The sequence below is a fragment of the Adiantum capillus-veneris genome, chromosome 13 (assembly GCF_014529385.1).
Source record: "Adiantum capillus-veneris isolate H3 chromosome 13, ASM1452938v2, whole genome shotgun sequence".
Taxonomy (NCBI): Eukaryota; Viridiplantae; Streptophyta; class Polypodiopsida; order Polypodiales; family Pteridaceae; genus Adiantum; species Adiantum capillus-veneris.
The window spans coordinates 72,601,110-72,623,662 of record NC_140943.1 but is presented as its reverse complement, the minus strand read 5'-3'; the positions used below and the strand labels follow the sequence as shown (position 1 = coordinate 72,623,662).

At 47.5% G+C, this 22,553-nt stretch overlaps 2 protein-coding genes across 8 annotated transcripts in view; one reads left to right on the top strand and one right to left on the bottom strand.

Annotated features, from left to right (window-relative positions):
- Positions 1 to 22,553, top strand: part of LOC147444240 (Putative thiol-disulfide oxidoreductase DCC) — a 114,753-nt gene that overhangs the window by 91,108 nt on the left and 1,092 nt on the right. For all 7 annotated transcript variants that reach the window (XR_015190110.1, XM_086527813.1, XM_086527815.1 and 4 more), the window contains one exon: positions 2,184 to 2,249. Coding sequence is in view for 6 of the 7 variants with exons in the window: in XM_086527813.1 (XP_086383939.1) it covers positions 2,184 to 2,249 (66 nt within the window). In the remaining variant the exon portion in view is untranslated. The remainder of the gene's footprint in view (positions 1 to 2,183; positions 2,250 to 22,553) is intronic.
- LOC147444241 (uncharacterized) lies at positions 4,109 to 6,689 on the bottom strand. Its single transcript, XM_086527645.1, has 3 exons — positions 5,537 to 6,689; positions 5,130 to 5,156; positions 4,109 to 4,823 (listed from the first exon to the last, which is right to left on the bottom strand). The coding sequence occupies exons 1-3, from the start codon at positions 6,685 to 6,687 to the stop codon at positions 4,109 to 4,111; spliced, it is 1,893 nt and encodes a 630-aa protein (XP_086383771.1). The 5' UTR covers positions 6,688 to 6,689.

Here is a 22,553-nt window from a genome sequence, read left to right as displayed (position 1 = left end):
TAGGTTGCCATGTGTAGTAGGTCACTTTCAGCGAGTTGACATATTTATTACCATTTTTCCGAGTTATTAGGGTTGTGGGGTTTTTTACCAGCAGATACGACAATTTATCATTTGCCCTATATAGGCTCCCCCCCCCCTCCGAGTACTTTTGGAATGTTGCGATCATTGCAGAGCTCGAGTGTTTGGGCACACTTTCTCTCTAGTGTTTCCTCTTGCTAGCATTTTTGTTGTGTACAACTACACCCTCTCTCTAGCGTTTTCTCTCACCATCAATCTCTCTCTCTATAGCGTTTTTCCCTTGCGACCCATCTCCCTCTTGCTAGAGCTCCCTGCCCTCGCCGTGTACATGCCCTTTTTGGTGTGCCACTGCTTGCAAATTGTTCCCGTGTCGGTACGATGGGTGGTTCGCGCTAGGAGCTTGAGTACGAGGAGATCTATCGCGATAGATTTGAGATCCATTGGCTGCTTGGTCCGGAGAGGAGGTTTGCTTGTGGCTGTAGACAAGTTCGTCACCCGATTCACCCTTTTCCACTGCTCCTTTGACAACACCATGTTCCTCAAAACGCCCCCGTCGGAATAGAAGACTGTGTAGGTTGTTGGGAAGAGGCCCTCGTGATTTCTGGTGCCAAAGGAGGAGGAAAAACCTGGGGCAACAGAGGTGGAAACATGTAGTTCAAAAACTGTTGAAAGATCTGCAAAATCGGGAGGTTTTGTAAACGGTACTTTGAGAGTATGTCTCGGAGTTTGTGTTTCTCACAGGCCTAGTTGTTTTCCCATTTTTTCTCTGTATGTTGAACCTTCATGGCATTGGGTGGGGTGGTTGTTTGTTGCCACAAATAGGAGAGAGTATGTAATGTGAAACGACTCATAGGCATGCTCAATCTTGGCTCGTGTATAGTGTTTATTTCTGAAAGTTTTCCAAGGCCTTGTTGCTGAGGCCATGGTCTTAGAAACATGTCCTACATTGTCATTTGCAATAATTTTTTTTCTTTCTTCATCTTCAAGTTGAGTAGAGTACAATGAGTAATTAAACTCAAACCACACACACAAACAACCTTGAGACGGATTCTTTGCTGTATTTTCTAACAAAGTGATAATACTCAAGGGGTGGAAATAGGTAGCTCTTGGTGCTGCTGAATAGGCACATAATAACCCACGGTTATCCTCTTGCCTTTTGAGTTTATCTTATACAACACCCTTGTCATCAAGTCTTGTTTACAAATCATGTGGTAGGTAGTTAAACGAGTGAGTGTAACGAAGTTAGGGCTTATCAGGTCTAGCAAATTTATTTGATTGAAGAAGCGCTCAAAGCTCTAAGATGAGAGGAATCTATTTTGCAAAGTTGAAGGCAAACAGTCTTCCAATTATATTGGGATAGCTTGGTTCAGGGTGATGTTTCTGTGTTGCCCACTCATGCTACAAAACTTACCTTGTGGGAGAAATAAGTCACGTTCTATGGTTCAATAGATTAAGCAACTGAAGATGATGCGTAGGTTAATTATGAGTTGTTAGTGAGTATGCTGGATTATGACATTTTCTGAAACATTTGTTTCGTCTTTGATGTTAAAAAAGAAGCGTAGAAGTGCGAATCATTATTATCTCTTTTCAGCGGCCATCCTATTTTCTTTACATTCTCCCAAGGTATTTTGGTGAAGGTACCACTATTGGTTTGCAAACTTCTAGTCCCTAGTATCTGTACATCGAAAGAGCTTTTTTGCGGACATGTCCAAGTCTGATTGAAGTATGATTGGGTTTTTCGGACTTTACTGCCTTGAGGTTGCATTTCTTGCCCTGAGGCTCCATTTTTTGGCCTCCTCATTTTGTTCTTTGCCTCTATTCTACTTTCTCTGGTGTTTCACTGCATTGTATGGTCGTGTGCTCCTCTATATTGTATTAAGTGTCATATGTACACTGTTTTTAGTGTGCCGTATGAAATCGTGGGGGGGTTCGATCCATACTTATTCCATTGTCGGAGTCCTTTGATGTATGGAAAAACTATGCATATATCTACTGTCATATATGCATGCACTTGGATAAATATACAGGTATGCACTTGTACCATACACGATAATCTTGTGCGTACATGTTATGAAAATTTTTATAGTCAAGAGATCAAGCAACCAAGTGGCTTACTAGTTGTTTACCATTGATGTGAGAGTTAATTTTCATCCATATGAATGCAGGCATTTAAGAAGCTGTATGAAGCAGTTGGCTTAGGATGGGTCTACGCGTTCACAAAAATTCAGCTGGTATGTGTGAGGTTTTTGCATCCAATATGTAAAGGTTTGTTCTAGCATATGTTAATATTATCTATCAATGTGGTTGGCCTCGTTGTATGCCTTTTCGATCTCTCTCTAGATACCTCAAATGTAACTGTTAGTTTTTGCAGGCTCATCTCAGTTGTTCATAGTTTTCACTGCACGGAAACTAAATGTGTTGACTTAGGGAAAGCCTAAACAAGAGCTTGAAGACTGTCTTGCTTTGGGTAAAAAAGGGGCTATGAAGATGTGATTGAGGACTATGTCTCAAAGCTTTAAATTGCCTCTAATGCTTTGGACGTACATTCTCTCACACACGGAAGTACTCTGAGAACTCAGATTTTGGGAACTTGGGATAGCAAAGAAATTTGTGCAAAGCTTTATTGACAAGTCACAAAACATATGCCTTTGAGGTAGGTTGTTTGCGAGGAGCCATGGAAAGAAGGCTGGCTGATTTAGAGAGAGAGAGAGAGAGAGAGAGAGAGAGAGAGAGAGAGAGAGAGAGAGAGAGAGAGAGAGAGAGAGAGAGAGAGAGAGAGAGAGAGAGAGAGAGAGAGAGAGAAAGAAAGATTTTATCTACGTCTTCAAAAGGCCAAAGAGAACTGGCCTATGAGACAAATCAATGTACAAAGTATATATCTGCTGGATATCCTGTGTGCGTGTAAAGTAACAAAAATGTGGGGTGTGACCGGGTAATAATCGAACATCCGGTATATACAATGGGGTGTGTGACCGGGTAATAACAAAGCATCCGGTGTACAAAATGTAGTGTGACCGGGTAATAACAAAACATCCGGTATACATGATAGAATATAGAACTGTGATAGGAGGGAGGAGGGTGTAGGGTGTATGTGGCTGAGTCAGCTCCAACCAGTGGTGAGGGTAGGGTATAGTATCTGATACATCCGCGAGCCTGATGTGATGAGTCTAGCTATGTGAGCTAGGTCAAGCGTCTGCTCTGAATGTGGGCTGCATGTCGTGCCCTGATGGCCTGAACCTCTCTCCTATGTCTCTGGGATGCTCGAGAGCGATATCCTGGTAGCCGTGGTCTCCGTCTAGCTCTGGCCTCCTCAGCTCGTGCTAGAGTCATCCCCTGGTATGTGGGTGGCTGTGGCTGCGTCTGTGTAGGTGCTAGAGCCTGTAAGTAATCCGTGAGCTGTCTGTCTGTCCTCAGCTCTACCCTCCCCCATCTCAAGGGCTCGCTCTCTATGCTGGTGCATCTCTATCAAGAGTCTCCCCAGCAGCCTCTGATCCAATGATGTCATCACTGACTGTAGTGAAACTCTCGGTCTATCAAACAGGATGGGGTAGCGTGATCTGATCTCAGCATAGTGGGGACATCTGCACAGGAAGTGGCTCTCACACTCCACCTCCTGTCTGCACAATCTGCATAGCCTGGCCTCTCGTGGGATGCGGGCTGCTCTGCCACTCTCTATCTCAAGCTGATGTGATGATACTCTGAGCTGTCCAATGGCCACCCTCGTGCCATGCGGTAGATATATGTCCATGTATCTAGGCTGCTGTATGAACCCATCCTCAGTGGGCGTGAGGAAGTGGTCTCTGTAGTATGCCATCTTCGTGGCCAGTGGCCGCGAAGGTGTAATCTAGGTCTGCTCTGTGTATCTCTGTGTGAGCTCATACCTGATGACTGTGTTCCTCTCAGTGTGTGGGAGGACCTGGCGTGGTGCATCTGGATCATACTGTGAAGGAGGCAATCTGTCCATAGAGTAACCATAAGTCTGAAGCCACCTAGTCACACTGGCATACCATGACCTCTGATCTCCTGAGTCCGCTAGCTCTCGAGACGCCTCTAGAGCAAGGCGAGATAGTCTGTCTGCTCTCATGTCTCTCTATCTATGAAGATATCCCATAGTCTGGAATAGTGCCTCCACTACCATAGGTGAAGCACCAAACTCTGCTCTCACAATATCATGGGGAACTGATGGCTTACTCCGAATCATCCGGGCAAGCATCAGTATCTGTGGCCTCTCAAGTTTGCTCCACATCTGCTCTGAAAGACCTGGGGTCCATACTGGGGCAGCATATAGTAGGGCTGGAGTGACTAAGGTGTCAAATAACCAGCTCTTCGTGCGAGGCTCCTGAAAATGTGTCTGATGGCAGCCCTTCTCAAGCATAGCTAGCGCTGCGTAAGCTCGGGTGGTGCTGTCTCTAGCAGCCTGTGCCATGGAGAAGCGGCCCGTCCTAGCAGTGAACGTGATGCCCAAGTACACATATGACTCTACCACCTCAATCTGGCTATCTGCAAAGGGGAAGACTGATCTCCTCCGAACAATCCCTGAAGTGTGGAATATCAGAACCTTGGTCTTGCCAAGGTTCACTGTCACCCCTCTATCTGTACAAAAGGAGCCGAGAGCATGTATGTGGAGCTGTAGATCCTCTTGTGACTCTGCAAGTAGAACAATGTCATCAGCATATAACATATTATGTACCTGAGTGCCTGAGAGGTCGGCACCTGCTCCTCCACTCTGTCTGATGTAATTTGCTATCTCATCTATATATAAGCCGAAGAGAGTAGGGGAGAGCGGGCAACCCTGCTTCACCCCAATGGTGCTAGTGATGCTATCTGAAAGTCCGCCAGGGCATCGGACTCTGCCTGATACTCTCTCATACAAAGCATATATGGCCCATATCATGTCTGGCGGTATACCCAGAGATATAAGACGCTGTAACAGCCGCTCTCTAGGGACTGTGTCAAAAGCTTTGCGGAAGTCCACAAAGCAACAGTAGAGGCGTCTCCCTCGACTCCGTGACTGCTCTATCAGGCATCTGAGAGAGAGAGAGAGAGAGAGAGAGAGAGAGAGAGAGAGAGAGAGAGAGAGAGAGAGAGAGAGAGAGAGATGAAATGTTATATTAACGTCTTCAAAAGGCCAAAGTGACCTATGAGACCAGAAAGTTACAATGTGGTGTATCTGATACAAAGTCAGATTAACAAAATAAATTAAACTAGGATAATAGAATATAAATACCGCGGAATCCTAAACTAAGATGATAGGTGTGAAAGGTGAAAGGCGCGAAATGTGTGAACTAAGCAATACAATGTGTAGACGATATGGGAGGGAAGTAGAGAATCCATCTTCATAGAGATCCATCTTCATCTGCACTATGGACGACGAAAAAGTATGGCTCGAATCCTTTGCTGTAGCATCCTTCGAAACTGTGTAGCTCCTCTTCTCCATCGGGGTGGTCTAGATCTCCCTAGCTCCAATGCTCGGTCTATGAGAATGCCAGTAGTGCGGACAGACCTCTCCACTGTTGGCTGCTCCTGTGTCTGTTCTTCTGGGTGTACAATATCTAGTGTAAAGAAATCTGTGATCTGTCTCTGGGGTTGTCTCTCTTCAGCTCTCCTAAGTAAAGTTTCTCTATGTCTGTGTAACTCAAGTAGATATAGCCCAAGACATCTCTGATCCTCATAACTCATGACCCTAGATAGAGGCCCAAAACCTTCATTGAATAGACAATGAAAACGGCCTCGTATCTCATAGTACATTGTGCAGTGACATATGTAATGTACATCTGTCTCTGGCTCTAGATGGCATAACCGGCATATCTTGCTATCTGCTGGTGTCCCTCTGAATCTGCCAGTCTCAATCTCGAGCTGATGTGAGGACGTGCGTATCTGACCAATGGCACAACGCAAACCATGAGAAAGATGTGTGTCCATATAGCTAGGTCGAATCACAAACCCATCCTCCGTGAAGTGGAGAAGATGGTCTCTATAGAAAGCCATCTTTGTGTCCAACTCTTGTATCGGCTCTATCCAGGTCCTTGCGTCCAACTGGATGAGATCCTTACGAATGAGTCTATCAATCTCTACCTGCGTCAGAGACCTCAAGGGTGCCCGTAGAGAGTATTGAAAAGGAGGCAATCTGTCCATGGTGAAGCCATGTGTCTGAAACAATGATGCCATCTGTGCATACCAGCATGATGTATCCCCATTAAGAGCTAATTGTCTGGAGGACTCTAGAGCCACCCTCGCATATCTGTCTCTGGTAGTATCCCACGTACTGTGTACAAAGGAGACTGATCTGGTAAGCGCCTCAATCTCCATAGGGGGGGCAGCTAATTCCACTCGAATGATATCATGCGGTACAGAAGCCTTGGCTCTAATCAGCCGAGAGATCATAGATACCAGGGGCTTCTCCATACGCCTCCAACCATCCTGGCCTACTGAAGGTCCCCAAACCTGCACCCCATATAACATAGTAGAGGCAACCAAAGTATCAAAGAGCCATAACTTTGTCCTAGGTTCCTCGAACTGAACCTGTGAACACATCCTCTCCATTCCTCCCAGAGCCGCACCAGCTCTAGTTAGTCTAGTCTCTGCTGCTCTTCTTAAAGAAAATCTCGGCCCAGTAAAGACTCCCCAGGTAAGTGTATGCATCTGTATACTCCACAATCTCCTGACCATATTTGAAAGTAGGTACTGATCTCCTGACCCATTGAGAGAGAGAGAGAGAGAGAGAGAGAGAGAGAGAGAGAGAGAGAGAGAGAGAGAGAGAGAGAGAGAGAGAGAGAGAGAAATGAAATGTTATATTAATGTCTTCAAAAGGCCAAAGTGACCTATGAGACCAGAAAGTTACAATGTGGTGGATCTAATACAAAGTCAGAGTAACAAGATGACAAAATGACAAAATAAAATACTATGGAATCCTAAACTGCTAGGTGTGAACTAAGTAGCTAGCTGGGATAGCTAGATCACAAGAGATCCAGCATCGGTCGCTGGCGGATCTCATCAATCTCCTCCATGGTCGGTAGTCTGACTGGGCGTCGTGCGTGTCGGGCCAAAGTGATCCGAATCCTCTAATGCAGCCTCCGTCTATGCTGTGTAGTTCCACGCAGTCGTGGCGTCTGCATCTCCCCAGCTCGGTCGCTCGATCGATTAGTGTGCCTCTGGTGTGAGGCGACGAGCTCTGCTGTGGTAGTAGCTCCTCCGGGTGTCCAGTGGCAGCTCTGAAGAAGTTTGTGATCTATCTCTGAGACTGGCTAGCCTCTCCTCTCATCAAGCTCTCTCTGCGTCTGCGTAGCTCGAGCAAAAACAGACCCAGGCATCTCTGATCCTCGTACCGCATGACTCTGGAGAGTGGTCCAAAGCTCTCTCTCTGAACAAGCAATGGAAGCGGCCTCGTATCTGGTAGTAGACGGGGCAGTGGCATGTGTAGTGCAACTCTGTCTCAGGCTGAGTGTCGCACAAGGGGCATATCCTGGCCTCTGCTTGTACTCCGCTGTATCTCCCAGTCTCGATCCGCAGCTCGATCCGCAGCTGGTGTGAAGGTATGCGTATCTGGCCAATAGCACATCGTATCCCATGAGACAAGTGGGTGTCCATGTATCTGGGCCTCGTCACAAAACCGTCCTCCGTAAGCTGGAGAAGATGCTCTCTGTAGAAAGCCATCTTCGTGCCCAGCTCCCATGCTGGCTGTATCCATGTCCTCCTGGTGTCTAGCTGAGCGAATGAGCCTGGTGATCTCGGACTGTGTAAGAGTCAGCGAGGGTGCATCCAGTGAGTACTGGAAGGGAGGGCGTAACAGAACTGTCAACCTGAAATTTGACACCGGTTTCTTGAGCTATGTGCGCTGGCCTTCGGACCTGCATGCTGCCTGTCGAGATACTTTTGGTGACCTGTTGCTGTTTTTGCTGCACGCACTGGCTGAGCTAACCTAATTGCGCTGCTGCACCCTGCTGCTGCCTTGTTCGCACTTGCCCTTGCTTGGGACTCTTTCTGGCTGCAGAACACCACCTTCAGCCTGCTTTGCGACACAGCTCAGCACCAGCCCCACGTCTATTACAACCGCCGCATCCCTCTCATTTGCTACCCTTCGTAGGAGCTGCCCCCATAAGGTTTTCTCTTCTGCGTCCAACTTTGGACTTTATTTTTTTGTTTCAAGAAAAAGATCCTTCCATTAGTTGATAAAACTGCCCACCACAGGGCTACAAACCACCTCTACAAGAGAGGGCTACATTAGAAAAAAGGGGAGACACTCCCAATGAGAAAAAATGTATGTACAATGAGAGCTAGGTCATGAGATGGGAGGAGGAAATAGCCACACAGGTGCCAGTAATGATGGCCATCTAGGCACACCTTAAACCATGGTGAAAAAAGGCCTTGGACGCCAAAGTCGTAAGAAAGCCTCTCGGCGCTCTCGCATGCGGATGGAGCTTCCCTGAAGTCTCTCAAGCTGACCCCTGAGTGTATGAATCAGCTCCAACCAAAAGTCACGAAAGGTCTCGGTGCCGGTGGGACAAGGCGCGCCTCGAAGATGGGAAAGCATTGGGACCGCTAGATGAACCAGAGTGTCAGGCCACATATAAGCTCCCAACACCACTCTCTATCACTGCACCACTCCTAGGGGATGAGCTATGTAGCCGGCTGATGTGTAGGTCGACCCCCCTGAATCTCAATCATCGTGCTGGTGGAAGTCAGCTCAAAGTGGAGTGCAAGGCCCGTGAGTGTGGACCAGGCTGCAGCATCCCAAATGTACTGTTGAGCTGTGGAAAGGGCTAGCATGAGCCGAAGAACCCAAGCCAAATTTGTTGTGGTGTAGGGCATACACTGGTCTCATACGGTCCCGTACGTTTTGTACTCGTATGAAGATGTGCGGTACTAAACGAACTAAAAAAATTCACGATGTATGACGACATGAGTGCGTTATAAATAAAAAAACAAAGAATTCTTAAGTCTAAGGCCTAGGCCCTTGGGTTTAAGCTTTACTCTTAAAGAAACTTGACATTTGTACAAATTACAATTTACAATACTACAATATAAAGAGTCAAGATTCAAGAGAATGAGCATTACATAAACCAAAATGATAAGTAGAGAATCAAGATGATACAAAAAAGTGGGGGACCAAGGGGTTTCAAAGTACTCAAAAAGTGGACACAAAATGAAGAGACTAAAGACTAAAGTAACAAGTCTAAGAGCTTCTAGTCACTAGTGCTCTCATCATCTTCCTCATGTTCCTCTTGCGAGCTATGCTCATCAACATCATCCTCTTCCCTACAAGAGTCGAAGGATGACGGCTCATAATCTCCATCACTAATGAGATTGCCTTCATCATCATACTTTGGCTCTCTAGGCTGCACCCCAAGTGTATGGTCGAGCTGTGGAAAGGGCTGGCATCAACCGAAGAGCCTGAAGCCAAATCTGCTATGCCATAGGGTACACATTGGTCTCATACGGTCCCGTACGTTTTGTACACGTACGAAGATGTGGGGTACTAAACGAACGAAAAAAAATTGAGATGTATGATGACGTCACGTGCGCAAATAAAAAAACAAAGAAACTAAGCCCTTGGGTTTAAAATTTACTCGTTAAGAAACTTGACATTTGTACAAATTACAATTTACAATACTACAATGCAAAGAGTCAATACTCAAGAGAATGAGCATTACATAAACCAAAATGATAAGTAGAGAATCAAGATTATACAAAAAAGTGGGGGACCAAGGGGTTTCAAAGTACTCAAAAAGTGGACACAAAATGGAGAGACTAAAGACTAAAGTAACAAGTCTAAGAGCTTCTAGTCACTAGTGCTCTCATCATCTTCCTCATGTTCCTCTTGCGAGCTATGCTCATCAACATCATCCTCTGACTCACAAGAGTCGAAGGATGACGACTCATAATCTCCATCGCTAATGAGATTGCCTTCATTATCATACTCTGTCTCTCTAGGCTGCATAATGATAGGCCTACAATTAGGAACATCCTCCATAGTGATGGCCGCCACACTAGAGCCGCTTCCGGAGCCGAGCCGCACATAGGTCCTAGGAGCCTCTGTGGGTGGTGTTGATGCTCTGCCTCCACCACCACCACGGGGAGTCGAAGCCCTTGCAGCTCTACCTCTTGTAGTTGTAACCGATGTAAATCCATGGATGATGACCTTCTTGCATGATCGTGTGTGAGAAACCCGGCGATCAATCTCCTCGAGCTCCAAGTAGAGCTCACGAAAGATCACTTGCTTCTTAGGGTCTTGCTCTTTGTTGACACTCTTTAGAGTTTCAGTCGTGAGCGTGAGCTCATCCACGTTGACCTATTTGACATTTACAACATTGAACAATGAAAACATAATTAGTATATTCAAACTCTTAAAGACTAGAGTTTAGAAAGTGGAGCAAACTATAGAGTCTAGAGTGGTGACTCGTGAGTGTACCTGTCGAGCCATAGGCATCTCATGCATTGAGCGCAACATGCGTAAATTGGATCGACAATAGATAAGTCGCTCTAATTGCTTTGTTGAGAGGTTGTTTTGGATTTTGGTGTGGATGAGGGAGTATGCGGACCAATTCCACTCACATGCTCCCGATGAACAATCCTGAAGCACATCAAGAGAGGCATAAGTTATAAGAGACTAGAGTTGAAGGCATAAATTAGAAGATTAAGCACAAGTTTTAAGAGTTTTAAGGCTTGCCGCTTACTTGACGAAGAACCCTCAAAGAAAGTCTTTTGAGAGTGGTCAATTGATAGCCAAATCTCTCCCATCAATATAGAGACCTCACCAAGGATTCCCGCTTCCAACACAAGTTGGAAGTAAATGCAGTGCCTTGTTGGTCGCTATAGTTGATTACCTCTTGGAGAAACGCTGCAATCTCCTCTTCTTTTAGCACCTTAAAGAGGTTCTTGTTGCGCTCCTCAATTAGCTCTTGAGTTGCAAAGAGTCACGGCTTCTTGTAAGCCGGAAGCAAGGGAGCCGCAAGTAATGGATAGGTCTCTTCATCCAATCCCACCGCTGGTTGATTTGGAGGAGAATGTCGTCCCTCTTGGGAGAGTCCTCGAGGTAATGACTTGCCCTCTCTTCTTCTAGCTTCTTTGTTCTCATGTCTTGGTATGACACACCCATCCACCCCTCGCATGGACCAACCACGACAATCTCTATCACCATCCTCTTCCATCGCTCCAACCGAAGATTGTTGAAGGAGAGATTGTATTCAATCACCGTGAAGACAATCTCTATTTCCGCGATTCTTTCTCTCCTTGAGGGACCGGAGCATCCACCCACCGATTTAGCTAGAGGCTTGCTTTGCCATCTTCAGAGGCCGGCCACCATCACTTAACGACGCCTTGGACTTCTTGGAGATGGCACCACCATCACATGAGGCCGCAGTGGCACCTATAGCCGTGGACATAGTTGGAGAGGCCTCTTCCTCCGAATCGGAGCTATCAACATCCGGCGGCACTATCTCATCCGAGGTGACTCTACCCTTGCGTGTCTTCAATGGAAGGTACTTTCTCTTGCATTCCTCAAGGATATCATTGGGAATATTGGGACATGGGTCTGCTTGTCCTCCCATCTTTGTCAAGTGGATGATGAGACGGGTGACGGAAGAGGTCATGCCTTTTGGGCAATATTTGCACCATCACTTGCAAGCGTTTTGCTTGCCCCCCACCCGCTCAAAATAGCGGCAATGCTTCTTAAAGGCTTCATGAAGAGGAGGCGGCATTATGTAGTATGTACTATGTAGCTACTAGTATCAATGGATGTGTGTGTGTGTGTGTGTGAGAGAGAGAGAGAGAGAGAGAGAGAGAGAGAGAGAGAGAGAGAGAGAGAGAGAGAGAGAGAGAGAGAGAGAGAGAGAGAGAGAGAGAGAGAGGAGGTTGGGGGGGGGGGGGGGGAGGGGTAGAGAGATGAAGATGTGAATTATGAGAGCTTCAATGGGAGCTTGAGAGAGAGAGACCCGAGGGAGAGAAGACGGAGAGGCGGGACTCTAGTCTCTAGAGCTTGAGAGCTTGATTATGGGAACATTGAGAGCTTGAGAGCTTGTAAGTGTTGGAGAACAAGATGGAGAGGCATTGCTTAAATAGAAAGAGGCTAGAGCATGAGATAGGGAGAGCATGAGATAGGGAGAGCATGAGAGAAGTGGCATCCAATGTCATTATGTCACATGGGCCTCATGTGGAAGGGGGAGCAATCAAAGCTCAAGGAGCCCCAACACATAGAATCCAATGTGCCTAAAATGCTTGAATTTGCGCCCCAAAACAACCCCAAAAGGTGTGTTCAACGGTCCCTAGTCAACTGTCAAAAGCTGCCCAACGGCTAGAAACGGTCGTAGTAAACTGATCGTATGGAAGACGGGACGGGTCTGACCGAACGGGACGGGTTGTACAAAAACTACCTTGATAGGGCAGTCCCACAAACAGTGACGTTGGCTCTCCAAAGGATGGCCACAGGTTGTCGAAAAGCTGTTGTGTACTAACCAACGTCCAACTGTTGTAGCTCAAGCAGCCACTGCAACATGGTAGCTCTCCTTGGCTGCTTGCTATGCCACAACCTCTCTCAAAAGCCTGACAAGAACTCGATTGTGAGGCCCTCCTGCCAGTGAAGTGCGACTGCTGGGCAAACCTCGCTCCGTGCGGCCAATATGGGTCGCCCCCAACAAACTGTGTACTAGAAAAAAGGAATCCCTAGGTGATCGGATGAAGAGAAAGGATCCCGCCAGAACCACTCTCCCGGGTCCCACTACATGTGCCAAAGGGTGACTCTCCCAAGCTCACAGTCGCGAGTGTCCTGACTCGAGATCTGCTAGGTTAGGATCTATGACACAAGTCCTCCAACAGATGCCCACCACTCGGATCCTCTGAAAACAGCACTCTGCAACATGTGGTGCCTCTATTGAAACTCTGTGGAGGCGACCCTCTCCCTACACCTCAAAGAACATGTGTGGTACTGACTGTGAACATGCACGAACTGCAATGAGGACCTCTAGCCGAGTGAAGGCCCCCATCCATCTAGGAGCCAATGCCTCAAGAGAGGTATGCCACTCAGTTGGTATAGCCTCTGTAATATCCTGACACATGCTCTGCACCCCCCTCATGGCTCGTAACTGTATGCTGTGAACCTCCTCGAACAAGACTGAAACTTGAAGCAAGTCGCCGAAAGTGCGGTCTGGACCCTCTGTCATGGGACCCCAAGAAACGTGAGGCCTGCTACCAAGTGGTCTCTTTGTGTGCTAACAATGGCATTCCAAACAAGTGGGTTGATGTTGCTCTAGGACACTCCTCAATTGCTCCCAGGACCTAAGCAGGCTCACAGCAAATCGGTCCTCTAGGCTCCTGCTCAGACCAACTCTGCGCATCTCTGTAAAACTCCACCTGATGGTTGGACTCCAAGGGCCGCCCTCATGAGGGACTGGGGCTCGAATCTGGTGAAGTAGAATCTCCTTCAAGGGCTCCTCCCCTGGCAGATGTCCTTTGACCACCAACTTCCCAAGGAGGGCTCTGCTTTGCCGTGTTGGATCTATGATCCCCTACCTCCCCTGAGAGCATGGTAAAGTGATGACTTGCCAGGACACTCTTGCCCGGGCTGATTGGGTGTCAAGCCTTGACCACAAAAAATTCATGATCAACCTCTCCAGCTGGCTGATGCAGGAACTCGAGAAGATCGAGCAAGATGTGATGTACCACATAGTAGCCAACAGCTCTTGGTTGACCACTATAACTCTGCTAGCCAAAGAGAGTCGTGCCGAACTCCAATGCAGTAGTTTCCTCCTAATGGAAAGGCGGAGTGGAGCAATCTGCCGATCTGGAGACAAATCCAAGCCGACATGACAGACCAGATAGCGTATAGAAGTCCGTGGGGGTTCCACCTGAAGCCCTCACCCAACGACCAATCTGCTGTAGGAGCATTGCCAACCCAAAAAGCCACTGTCTTCCTCTAGTTGATCAGTGCTCCTGACGCATAACAAAACACCTCAAGAGCCTGCGGACACCTATGCAAATTGGCCTCATGGCCCTCCAAGTACAGGGCTGAGTCGTCAGCAAACTCAACGTCAAGCAACTCATCTCCCCTAATAGGGAGCTCTAAACCATGCAAACCCGAAGTTAGAAATCTGCTCATCGCCTCAACATAGAAGAGAAACAGGAAGGGGGCAAGAGGACAACCGTGTCTAACAGTACGGGTAAGCATGAAGCGCTCCCCTCTTCCCCCTGCCAACAACACCTGACTGTGTGCACATCTCTAGGGAGCTGACACCCCTATGATCCAAGTATCTGAGAACTCCATCCTGCGTAGAGTGCCCTCCAAGAAATTGGAATCAACTCTGTCATATGTCTTCTCAAAATCGAGAAGGAGAATCACAAGGTCCTGTCCTCGGAGGTGTGCAAGGGTTGAAGCCTCCCAAAAGGTGAAGATGTTGTCAAGCATGTTGCACTCCTTGAAAAAACCTGTCTGGGTTCCATGTATAATGCTCTCAAGTAGCGATTGAATTCTCAAACTCAGAGCCTTGGCTAAGATTTTGTAGGCTTGGTTGAGAATGGTGATGGGACGCCACTGCCGAATCTCATCCAAGGCGTCACCCTCGTTGGGGATAAGGTAAATCAAACCCTCCCTCATGCTGTCAGGCATCTCTCCAATGTACAAGATGTGTTGGTAAGCGTTACAAAGGTCCTGACCAAGCAACTCCTAGTATTCCAAGAAAAAACTGGCAGTCAAACCATCCTCCCCTGGGCAACTGCCCCAGGAGAGTGTCCCGAGGGCCTCATGAAGCTGCTCCACCAGGAGAGGCATCTCAAGTCTTTGACGCATCTCCTCAGTAACTAGGCAAGGCATTTGCGCCCAAACCTGCTCTTTGCATGCATCTTGACGCTCTGATTGAGGCTCAGCTGCAAACACTGGTGCATGCATGGTGAGGCCCCACAGTCTCAAAGAACTCACTGCTAACTCTTATCTCCTACCTAGGTCCACTGAGAGGCCTGCCGATGGAAAGCAAACTCATGGCATTGCTTCTCAATGGTGATCAGCTCCTGTCGGGAGTGCTACATCTGCTCCTCCATCCAAGGATTGTCGGGATGGCGCTCCTGCATCCGCTGTACGAAAGCAATGCCTCAACGAAGCCGTTTCTCCTCCTCCTTAGATGCAGCCAAACGGGCTGCAGACTCCTGGAGGAAGAAACAAGTGGCCACTCTACTAGCTGGGGTGTCCTTTTGCTTGAACTTTGTGTCCAAAGCCCCACCATCTCCTCTCTGAGCTCTGTATCCAGTAAAATCCTCTCAGGGATGCGCAATAAGGTATTCCCACTCCCTTGCTTGTCTGCCAAAGTAAGAATCACAGGCGCATGATCTGAAAAGCTGGTCCCTGCCAAAATGCCTGCAGATCCTCCCCTGTCAACAGATGTGGTCATTGGCATAGAATTGATGTTAGGTGCAGCGGAATGATTGTTTGCGCTTTGCTCAAGATGAGTGCTCCATAGTGTGCTCAAGGTTCCTTTTAGTTCTTATGGAAGGGAGAGCCTTCCGTTCTTAATGAGAAAGTGCTATGATCACAAACAAAGTGAATGGACACTGTGCGTGCAAGTGAATGAGACTGAGAGATAGAGAGAGAAGAGAGATACGACACCAGAGACATTGTAAAACCCTCCTCCGAAGGCCCCACTCTCGTCGGCGAGAGTGGTCTACTTATGATTGCACAATCTGGTACAAATGGTATGCATGAGACTGATGCAAGTGTAGGCTATGTCGATGATGACGAAGTCGACACTAGGGTTGAAATCTGAAATCCTTTTACTGATGTCCAAAAACGCTATGGGCTGAAATCTGCTGCGGGTCCAAAAACGCTGATTTTTGGGGCTGTTTCTGTGGGTCTCTGACGCTGAAAATCTGCAGGTTTAGGGCTGAAAACTGAGGTTTCTTAAGGCTGAAAACTGATGGTCTTTATGGGCTGAATCTGCTACACTTTAGGTGAATATTTCCGGTCTTTATCTGCTGCTGAAATCCAAAAACGCGAGGGCTGTTGTAGACCAAAAACGCTAGGGATGTTGCGCTTTTCAAAAACGGTAGGCTGATGTTTTTGCTGCGGGGAGGACCTGTTGATGCCAAAAACGTAGGCCTTGCTGATGTCAGAAAACGCTAGGGCTGGTGCTTGGAGAAATTGCCAAGGCTTGGGATCTTGCTTGGAGGGGGAAACCACCAAGGTTCTGCTGAGAAGTTGCCTGCTGAGCTTGGCTCCTGTTGCCTCTTCTGCCATTGAGTGCTAACTTGGGTTTGCTTATATATTAACTTACCCAATTTGCCCTACTCAGTTCCCAATGAAAGTCACTTAATAAATAAGTGAAAAATGTCAAAAATAGGAAAAATAGGCTAAAGTCACTGGAAAAATGCCCTAACTGATTCTAATGGATCCGGATGGGAATACTGATGATCATGCTGTGTGCAATCAGAGGATATGCATCTACGCTAAGTGACTGGGCATGCACGGTCTACGAATAGACTCAAAAAAGTGCCAGATCACTTCTAATCTAGACTGACTGGACTTGACGGAACTGACTTAACCCTGTTATGCTGTAGCTTGTCCACGGACACATAGGGTTGGATGTGTCACGTGACATCCCCTCGTTTTCAAAGTGAGGTACTGGTACCGAACTGTATGGCGTCGAGGGAGATCGCCAATAGCATCCGGAATCTTGGAAGGGACTCTTCGCCAGCCCACTCTGCTGTGTGGGTCGTGCGGTACTTGAACTTCATAAAGGTTTGCAAAGCCTTCTTCTTTGGGCCGCGCCGAAAGCGACACAAAGTCTGTTGTTGCTCCTTCGATGCTTCAACTTCGTCTAGAGTCCTACTTTTGTCTTCTTCAAGAATCTCCATGGCTGAAAATTCCCGAAACCACTTCCAACACAAAAACATGAACATACCCATTCCATAAAAAATCTTGTCTTCCTCAAAGATTGTGGATGCAATGTAGATGAACAAATAGACGGAGTGCTAAACCGTTCATCACATTCACGCAAACAATGAGATCGAAGCTTTCTTTTCTGATCTAAATTAATCAAATGTGGCAATTCACAATGGAAATGCCTATGCTTGATGCTCATACTTTCATGTGCTCTTTTTGCAATTGTGTCGTGGCAAGGAAGAGACATGGAATGTGACTTCCTGACATGCATACTTTTCAGCTTTTCATGAAAAATCCGCATACATTCGTGCTCATTCATGATGGAGACGTGCTCAACATACAATATGTCATGCCTAGGAAAAGTGATCACATAAAGACGTCGACTAAAATACAGGAAACGATCACGAATGAAACACTCGATCACTGCGTACGAATCAATCATGCGAACACATAATACTTCCTGTAAAGGTTCTTTGGACCTAGGCTCGAGGGCCAAGATCGGTTCTTCCTGAATGGTCGAATCGTCCTGTGGGGGTTCTTTGGACCTCGACTCGAAAGCCAAGATCGGTTCTTCGTGATCTATCGAATCTTCTTGTGGGGGCTTTGTGGACCTCGACTCGAAAGCCAAGATCGATTCGTTGTGATTGATCGAATCTGCAATGAGGTTAGCTTTGCTAGAAAAAGCATCCACTAACACATTGTCCTTTTGAACAATCACTTCTTCTTTATGCAACTCAACATGCTTGTGAGAAATCACATCTTGATCATGCAAATCATCATGCTTATTATTAACATCCAAATCATCATGCTTGTCATTGGCATCCAAATCATCATGCTTACTGTTGTCATTCAAATCATCATGCAAATCATTATCATTCAATTCATCATGCTTCTCATAATCACGCAAATCCTGTGTATCAAGCTTTGGAGAAGAAGAGACTGAGAGAGTCTGCGTTTCCTGGATCTCTTGCATCTGTGCCGGCACTCGAGAGAAGAGTCGTAAGAACTCTTGCATGCGTCGGTCGCGCTGTTCTTGTCTTGCTTTTCTTTCGGCTTCTCTTTCTGCTTTGTCTTCTGCGTGTCTGCGTTTCATTTCTGCCATTCTTGCTGCATTTCTTGCTTCGCGTTGTAAATTCTGTTCCATAAACAACAACTCCAACTCCTCCATTGGAGTTAGTGCAATTCTTGACGTAGATGGGGAAGAGTCTGAAAAACCTCTTGGTGGGGAAAATTCTTCTTCGCCTCTCTCATGCTCATCACTTCCAAGCGAAGTATCCATTCCGCTTCGAGTGATTCCATTCTGAAGTCGTGGGTTCTTGTGGTCTTGGGTTCTTAAGTTCACGAGGAACTTGGGTTCTTGGGTTCTACAGGGTCGTGAGGTTCTTGAGGTTTTCTTTCGCTTGCAAACCGAGTTTGAGAAGGATCTTCTCTTCACCCGAGTTCTACTCTTTTCCACGGGCGCACCCCTTGGCGGTCTTGCGCTCACACCAAGGTTGCCTTTTCCCACCTCACGTCGATTGGCCGGTCGCTAAGTGCATGGTCCGCTCTCAATGAGTGAAAAGAGACACAAGGGGAGGCTGGACAAGCCCTTCTTTCTTGGGATTCCTGTCACTCTTCAAAAACACGATTAAGAATCGACACGCCTAAGCGAACTTGGGTTTGTGCGACCGCAACAAGCAAAAAAAATTCTTGTGATTCTTTCCTTGAGTGATACAGAACATTGCTAAAGCTCTGATACCAATGTTAGGTGCAGCGGAGTGATTGTTTGTGCTTTGCTCAAGATGAGTGCTCCAAAGGGTGCTCAAGGTTCCTTTTAGTTCTTATGGAAGGGAGAGTCTTCCGTTCTTAATGAGAAAGTGCTATGATCACAAATAAAGCGAATGGACACTGTGCGTGCAAGTGAATGAGTCTGAGAGATAGAGAGAGAAGAGAGATACGACACCAGAGATGTAGTAAAACCCTCGTCCGAAGGCCCCACTCTTGTCGGTGAGAGTGGTCAACTTATGATTGCACAATCTGGTACAAATGGTATGCGTGAGACTGATGCAAGTCTAGGCTATGTCGATGATGACGAAGTCGACACTAGGGCTGAAATCTGGAATCCTTTTACTGCTGTCCAAAAACGCTATGGGCTGAAATCTGCTGCGGGTCCAAAAACGCTGATTTTTGGGGCTGTTTCTGTGGGTCTTTGACGCTGAAAATCTGCAGGTTTGGGGCTGAAAACTGAGGTTTCTTAGGGCTGAAAAGTGATGGTCTTTACGGGTTGAATCTTCTACACTTTAGGTGAATATTGCCGGTCTTTATTTGCTGCTGAAATCCAAAAACCCGAGGGCTGTTGTAGACCAAAAACGCCAGGGATGCTGTGCTTTCCAAAAACGTTTAGGCTGATGTTTCTGCTGCGGGGAGGACCTGCTGATGCTAGAAACGTAGGCCTTGTTGATGTCAGAAAACGCTAGGGCTGGTGCTTGGAGAAAACGCCAAGGCTTGGGATCTTGCTTGGAGGGGGAAACCACCAAGGTTCGGCTGAGAAGTTGCCTGCTGAGCTTGGCTCCTGTTGCCTCTTCTGCCATTGAGTGCTAACTTGGGTTTGCTTATATATTAACTTACCCAATTTGCCCTACTCAGTTCCCAACGAAAGTCACTTAATAAATAAGTCAAAAATAGGGAAAATAGGCCAAAGTCATTGGAAAAATCCCCTAACTGATTCTAATGGATCCGGATGGGAATACTGATGATCATGTTGTGTGTAATCAGAGGATATGCATCTACACTAAGTGACTGGGCATGCACGGTCTACGAATAGACTCACAGAAGTGGCAGATCACTTCTAATCTAGACTGACTGGACTTGACGGAACTGACTGAACCCTGTTATGCTGTAGCTTGTCCACGGACACATAGGGTTGGATGTGTCACGTGAAAATTGATCTATCCGAGATAGATTCACACCCCCTACTCTGCGGTCAGATCGAGAGAAAGATTGACTGTCAAGGGGTCGCACAAAGCCTTCATGCTCCCAAACATCTGAAATCCGCAAGGTCATACATAAGCGCTCCTAGGCTACCAACTCAGCTCCGTGCACAGTAGCATGGTTGCCTCCAATCCTATCCGAGGGGTCCTCCAGCATGTTGAAGTCCCCTCCAACACACCACAACTCAGCATGGGACAAAGACTTCACAATGTGTGAGCAAAACTCAGCCCGTGCACTCTCATGGTTAGGTGCATAGACGTTCTAGAAGCTAATGAGGCTACCGTGAACCTGAATAGTAATCCATTGGGCCCTACGTGACACCATGATACCTGTGCCCACAACGGCCTGCTGCCATGAGGCCGTACATACACCTCCTTGGATGCCTCCAGGCCCAAAAGCAACTGACCAAAACGTCTCATAGCGACCACGGATAATCTGACCACAACGCCGAATGCGGCTCTCACAAAGATGCTCTGGGATCATAAGTATATCAATCATACCACCCACTACGCATCTCTGAAGCTCTTGACGCAAGTGACCCCTTTGACGAAACTCGGGTCCACCTAATCCTTGCACATTCCATGAGAATTTCCTCACGGGATCAGTGAGAAAAAACTGATGCTACAACAGCAGTCAACCTCGCTATCTTCGAGGTTGGCTTAGATGGGGAGTAATCTGCATCCGAGCGACCTCGAGATAGGCGTGACTATCCAATCCAAGCCCAGGAAGAGTGTGCAGCCCATAGGGCTACCTCCTGTCCAAGAGTCCTCGTGTACATATACACAGCAGGGTGTACTCTACGTGTCAGAAAAAGCGTACCACAATGTGCCTACATCCTGTTGTATCTGGTGGTGTCACAGAAAACTTGGCCAACGGCCACAAAGTCTGTATCCAGTCCGTCATTGAATCCAAGGTCCACTCAGTGTGATCCCTGTCACACTGAGTGGGGAGGAGAAACCAACTGCTGTGTCCAGGGCGTCTACCCCTCTAGCTACTAGAAAAAGTACGTGAACTCTGAAGCAGGCAACCTCTAGGTCAGGAGAAGAGTCGCCAAGGAATCGTGTGAAATCGTAAGCGAAGAAGTCCCATCGACGACGGATGTCGAAGCTAGTCAGCCCTTGAGGGGCTGCTGCAAAAGGTGATGTGTGTACTACCAAAGGTGTCCACAGAAAAGGCTGCTCCTCCTGCGCCAGGGGGCTCTTAGCAAAAGCACTACCAAGAGACCTCCTAGTTGTCGAGGGAGGTCCTGTCCCCTGGGTTGGCTGTGCGGAAGGAGGGGGGGTAAAAGACGGAGCAGGGGGGCTGGTAGGTGGAATGGGAGGGGGGAAGGCGGTAGCGGGGGAAATGTTGGGGGGGGGGGGGGGGGGGGGGGGGGGGGGGGGGGAGGTGGTGGAGTGGTAGGAGGGGGGTAGGTGGAGTGGTAGGAGGGGTGGCTGTCAGTGGCGAGGTTGGGGTGGAAGGTGTGTCCATCGGCTTGTCCTGCTATAGGGGTCAAAATGGTTCCCTATAAGAACCCGCTGCTGCTGGCGTGGTGCAAGGCGGCCACCAGGGGCGCTGGTGGCAGCGGACTGGCGTGGTGGTCCCTGTCGATGTCGGCCACGAACGTGCTGTCAGCCCTCCTGTGGATATGCCTCTGTTGTTGCATCATGCAAATGCCTGAGTCAGTGAAGTGATGATCTCCTTCACAAAGTCGTGTGGCCTCGCTGCTGTACATAGACGACTATAGATCTCCTCTGTATAAACAGAGTTAGTCTCTGGTGTAAATGTATAGCAGGTATGTGTCCTCCCTCCTGAGACCTGGGCTGTACTGAACTGAAAGGAGACGGAAAGTGTCAAGAGAGCATGATCCACTACTACACCCACTGGTCTGGGTCCACTCAAATTTTGAATGGAGGAGATGAAGCTCGGTTGTACGATGACACAGTCCACTGTGCTGGCCAAATGCGTGTGTGGAAAGCATGTGAAACCGGACGCTCTAGGAAAACGCTGTAGGCCATTAAGTATGGCTAGTCTCCATGTCCGTGAGGTGTCTCCCATACTCTGTCCACTCTTTGTCGTGTGAATGTGTATCAAGCCCCAAATCTCCTACATCCAGCTCTCTAAGAATCTCCTCTGAAGTGTCATAGAAGACTGTCTGAGCATTACCCGTCCGGGCATTAAATCCCCCTGGGAGGATAATTTCACCATCCCTGGAAAGCTCCCATATGCCATCGTCTAGAACATATAAAGGTGATTGCCCTCTAGGCCTAGCATAGACCTATGTACTTGGGGGGAAAATAGCAGATAGCAGTGTAGAGATATATGCCATTCTCAGGAAAATAGCAGATAGCAGTGTAGAGCTATATGCCATTCTCAGGCCTCAATCTCACCCACATATACCGAGCATGAGCATCTTTGCGTACAATGTGCATTATTGGCTGTAGCTTCTCCTTGTATAGTACTGCTACTCCGCTGGACCCTCGTCCTATAAGCTCTGATCTGGTCTCTTGGACTCCCATCTATATCCACTAACATGTAGTGGGTTCTGTCCAGGCGCTTGATGGGTCTCCGCTGCATCTACCTTCTATTGTGTCTTCATAATCACTTCAACCCATGAAGACGCTGCTGTTTTATTTTTCTCTTTCTCATTATTTCTGGTTTTTACTTGCTTCGGCCATCTCATTGTGGAGGTCCGAGATGTTACTAGTGTGGCAATTTTGTTGATGAG

Excerpts from the sequence above, each read along its gene's own strand:
- LOC147444241 (XM_086527645.1), bottom strand. The coding sequence starts at position 6,687 with ATGGTCAGGAGATTGTGGAGTATACAGATGCATACACTTACCTGGGGA. Across the intron at positions 5,157-5,536 it reads GAAGAACAGACACAGGAGCA|GTCACTTTGGCCTTTTGAAG; the intron begins GCCAACAGTGGA and ends CTGGTCTCATAG. Across the intron at positions 4,824-5,129 it reads TGGCCTTTTGAAGACGTTAA|TGGGGTGAAGCAGGGTTGCC; the intron begins TATAACATTTCA and ends CACTAGCACCAT.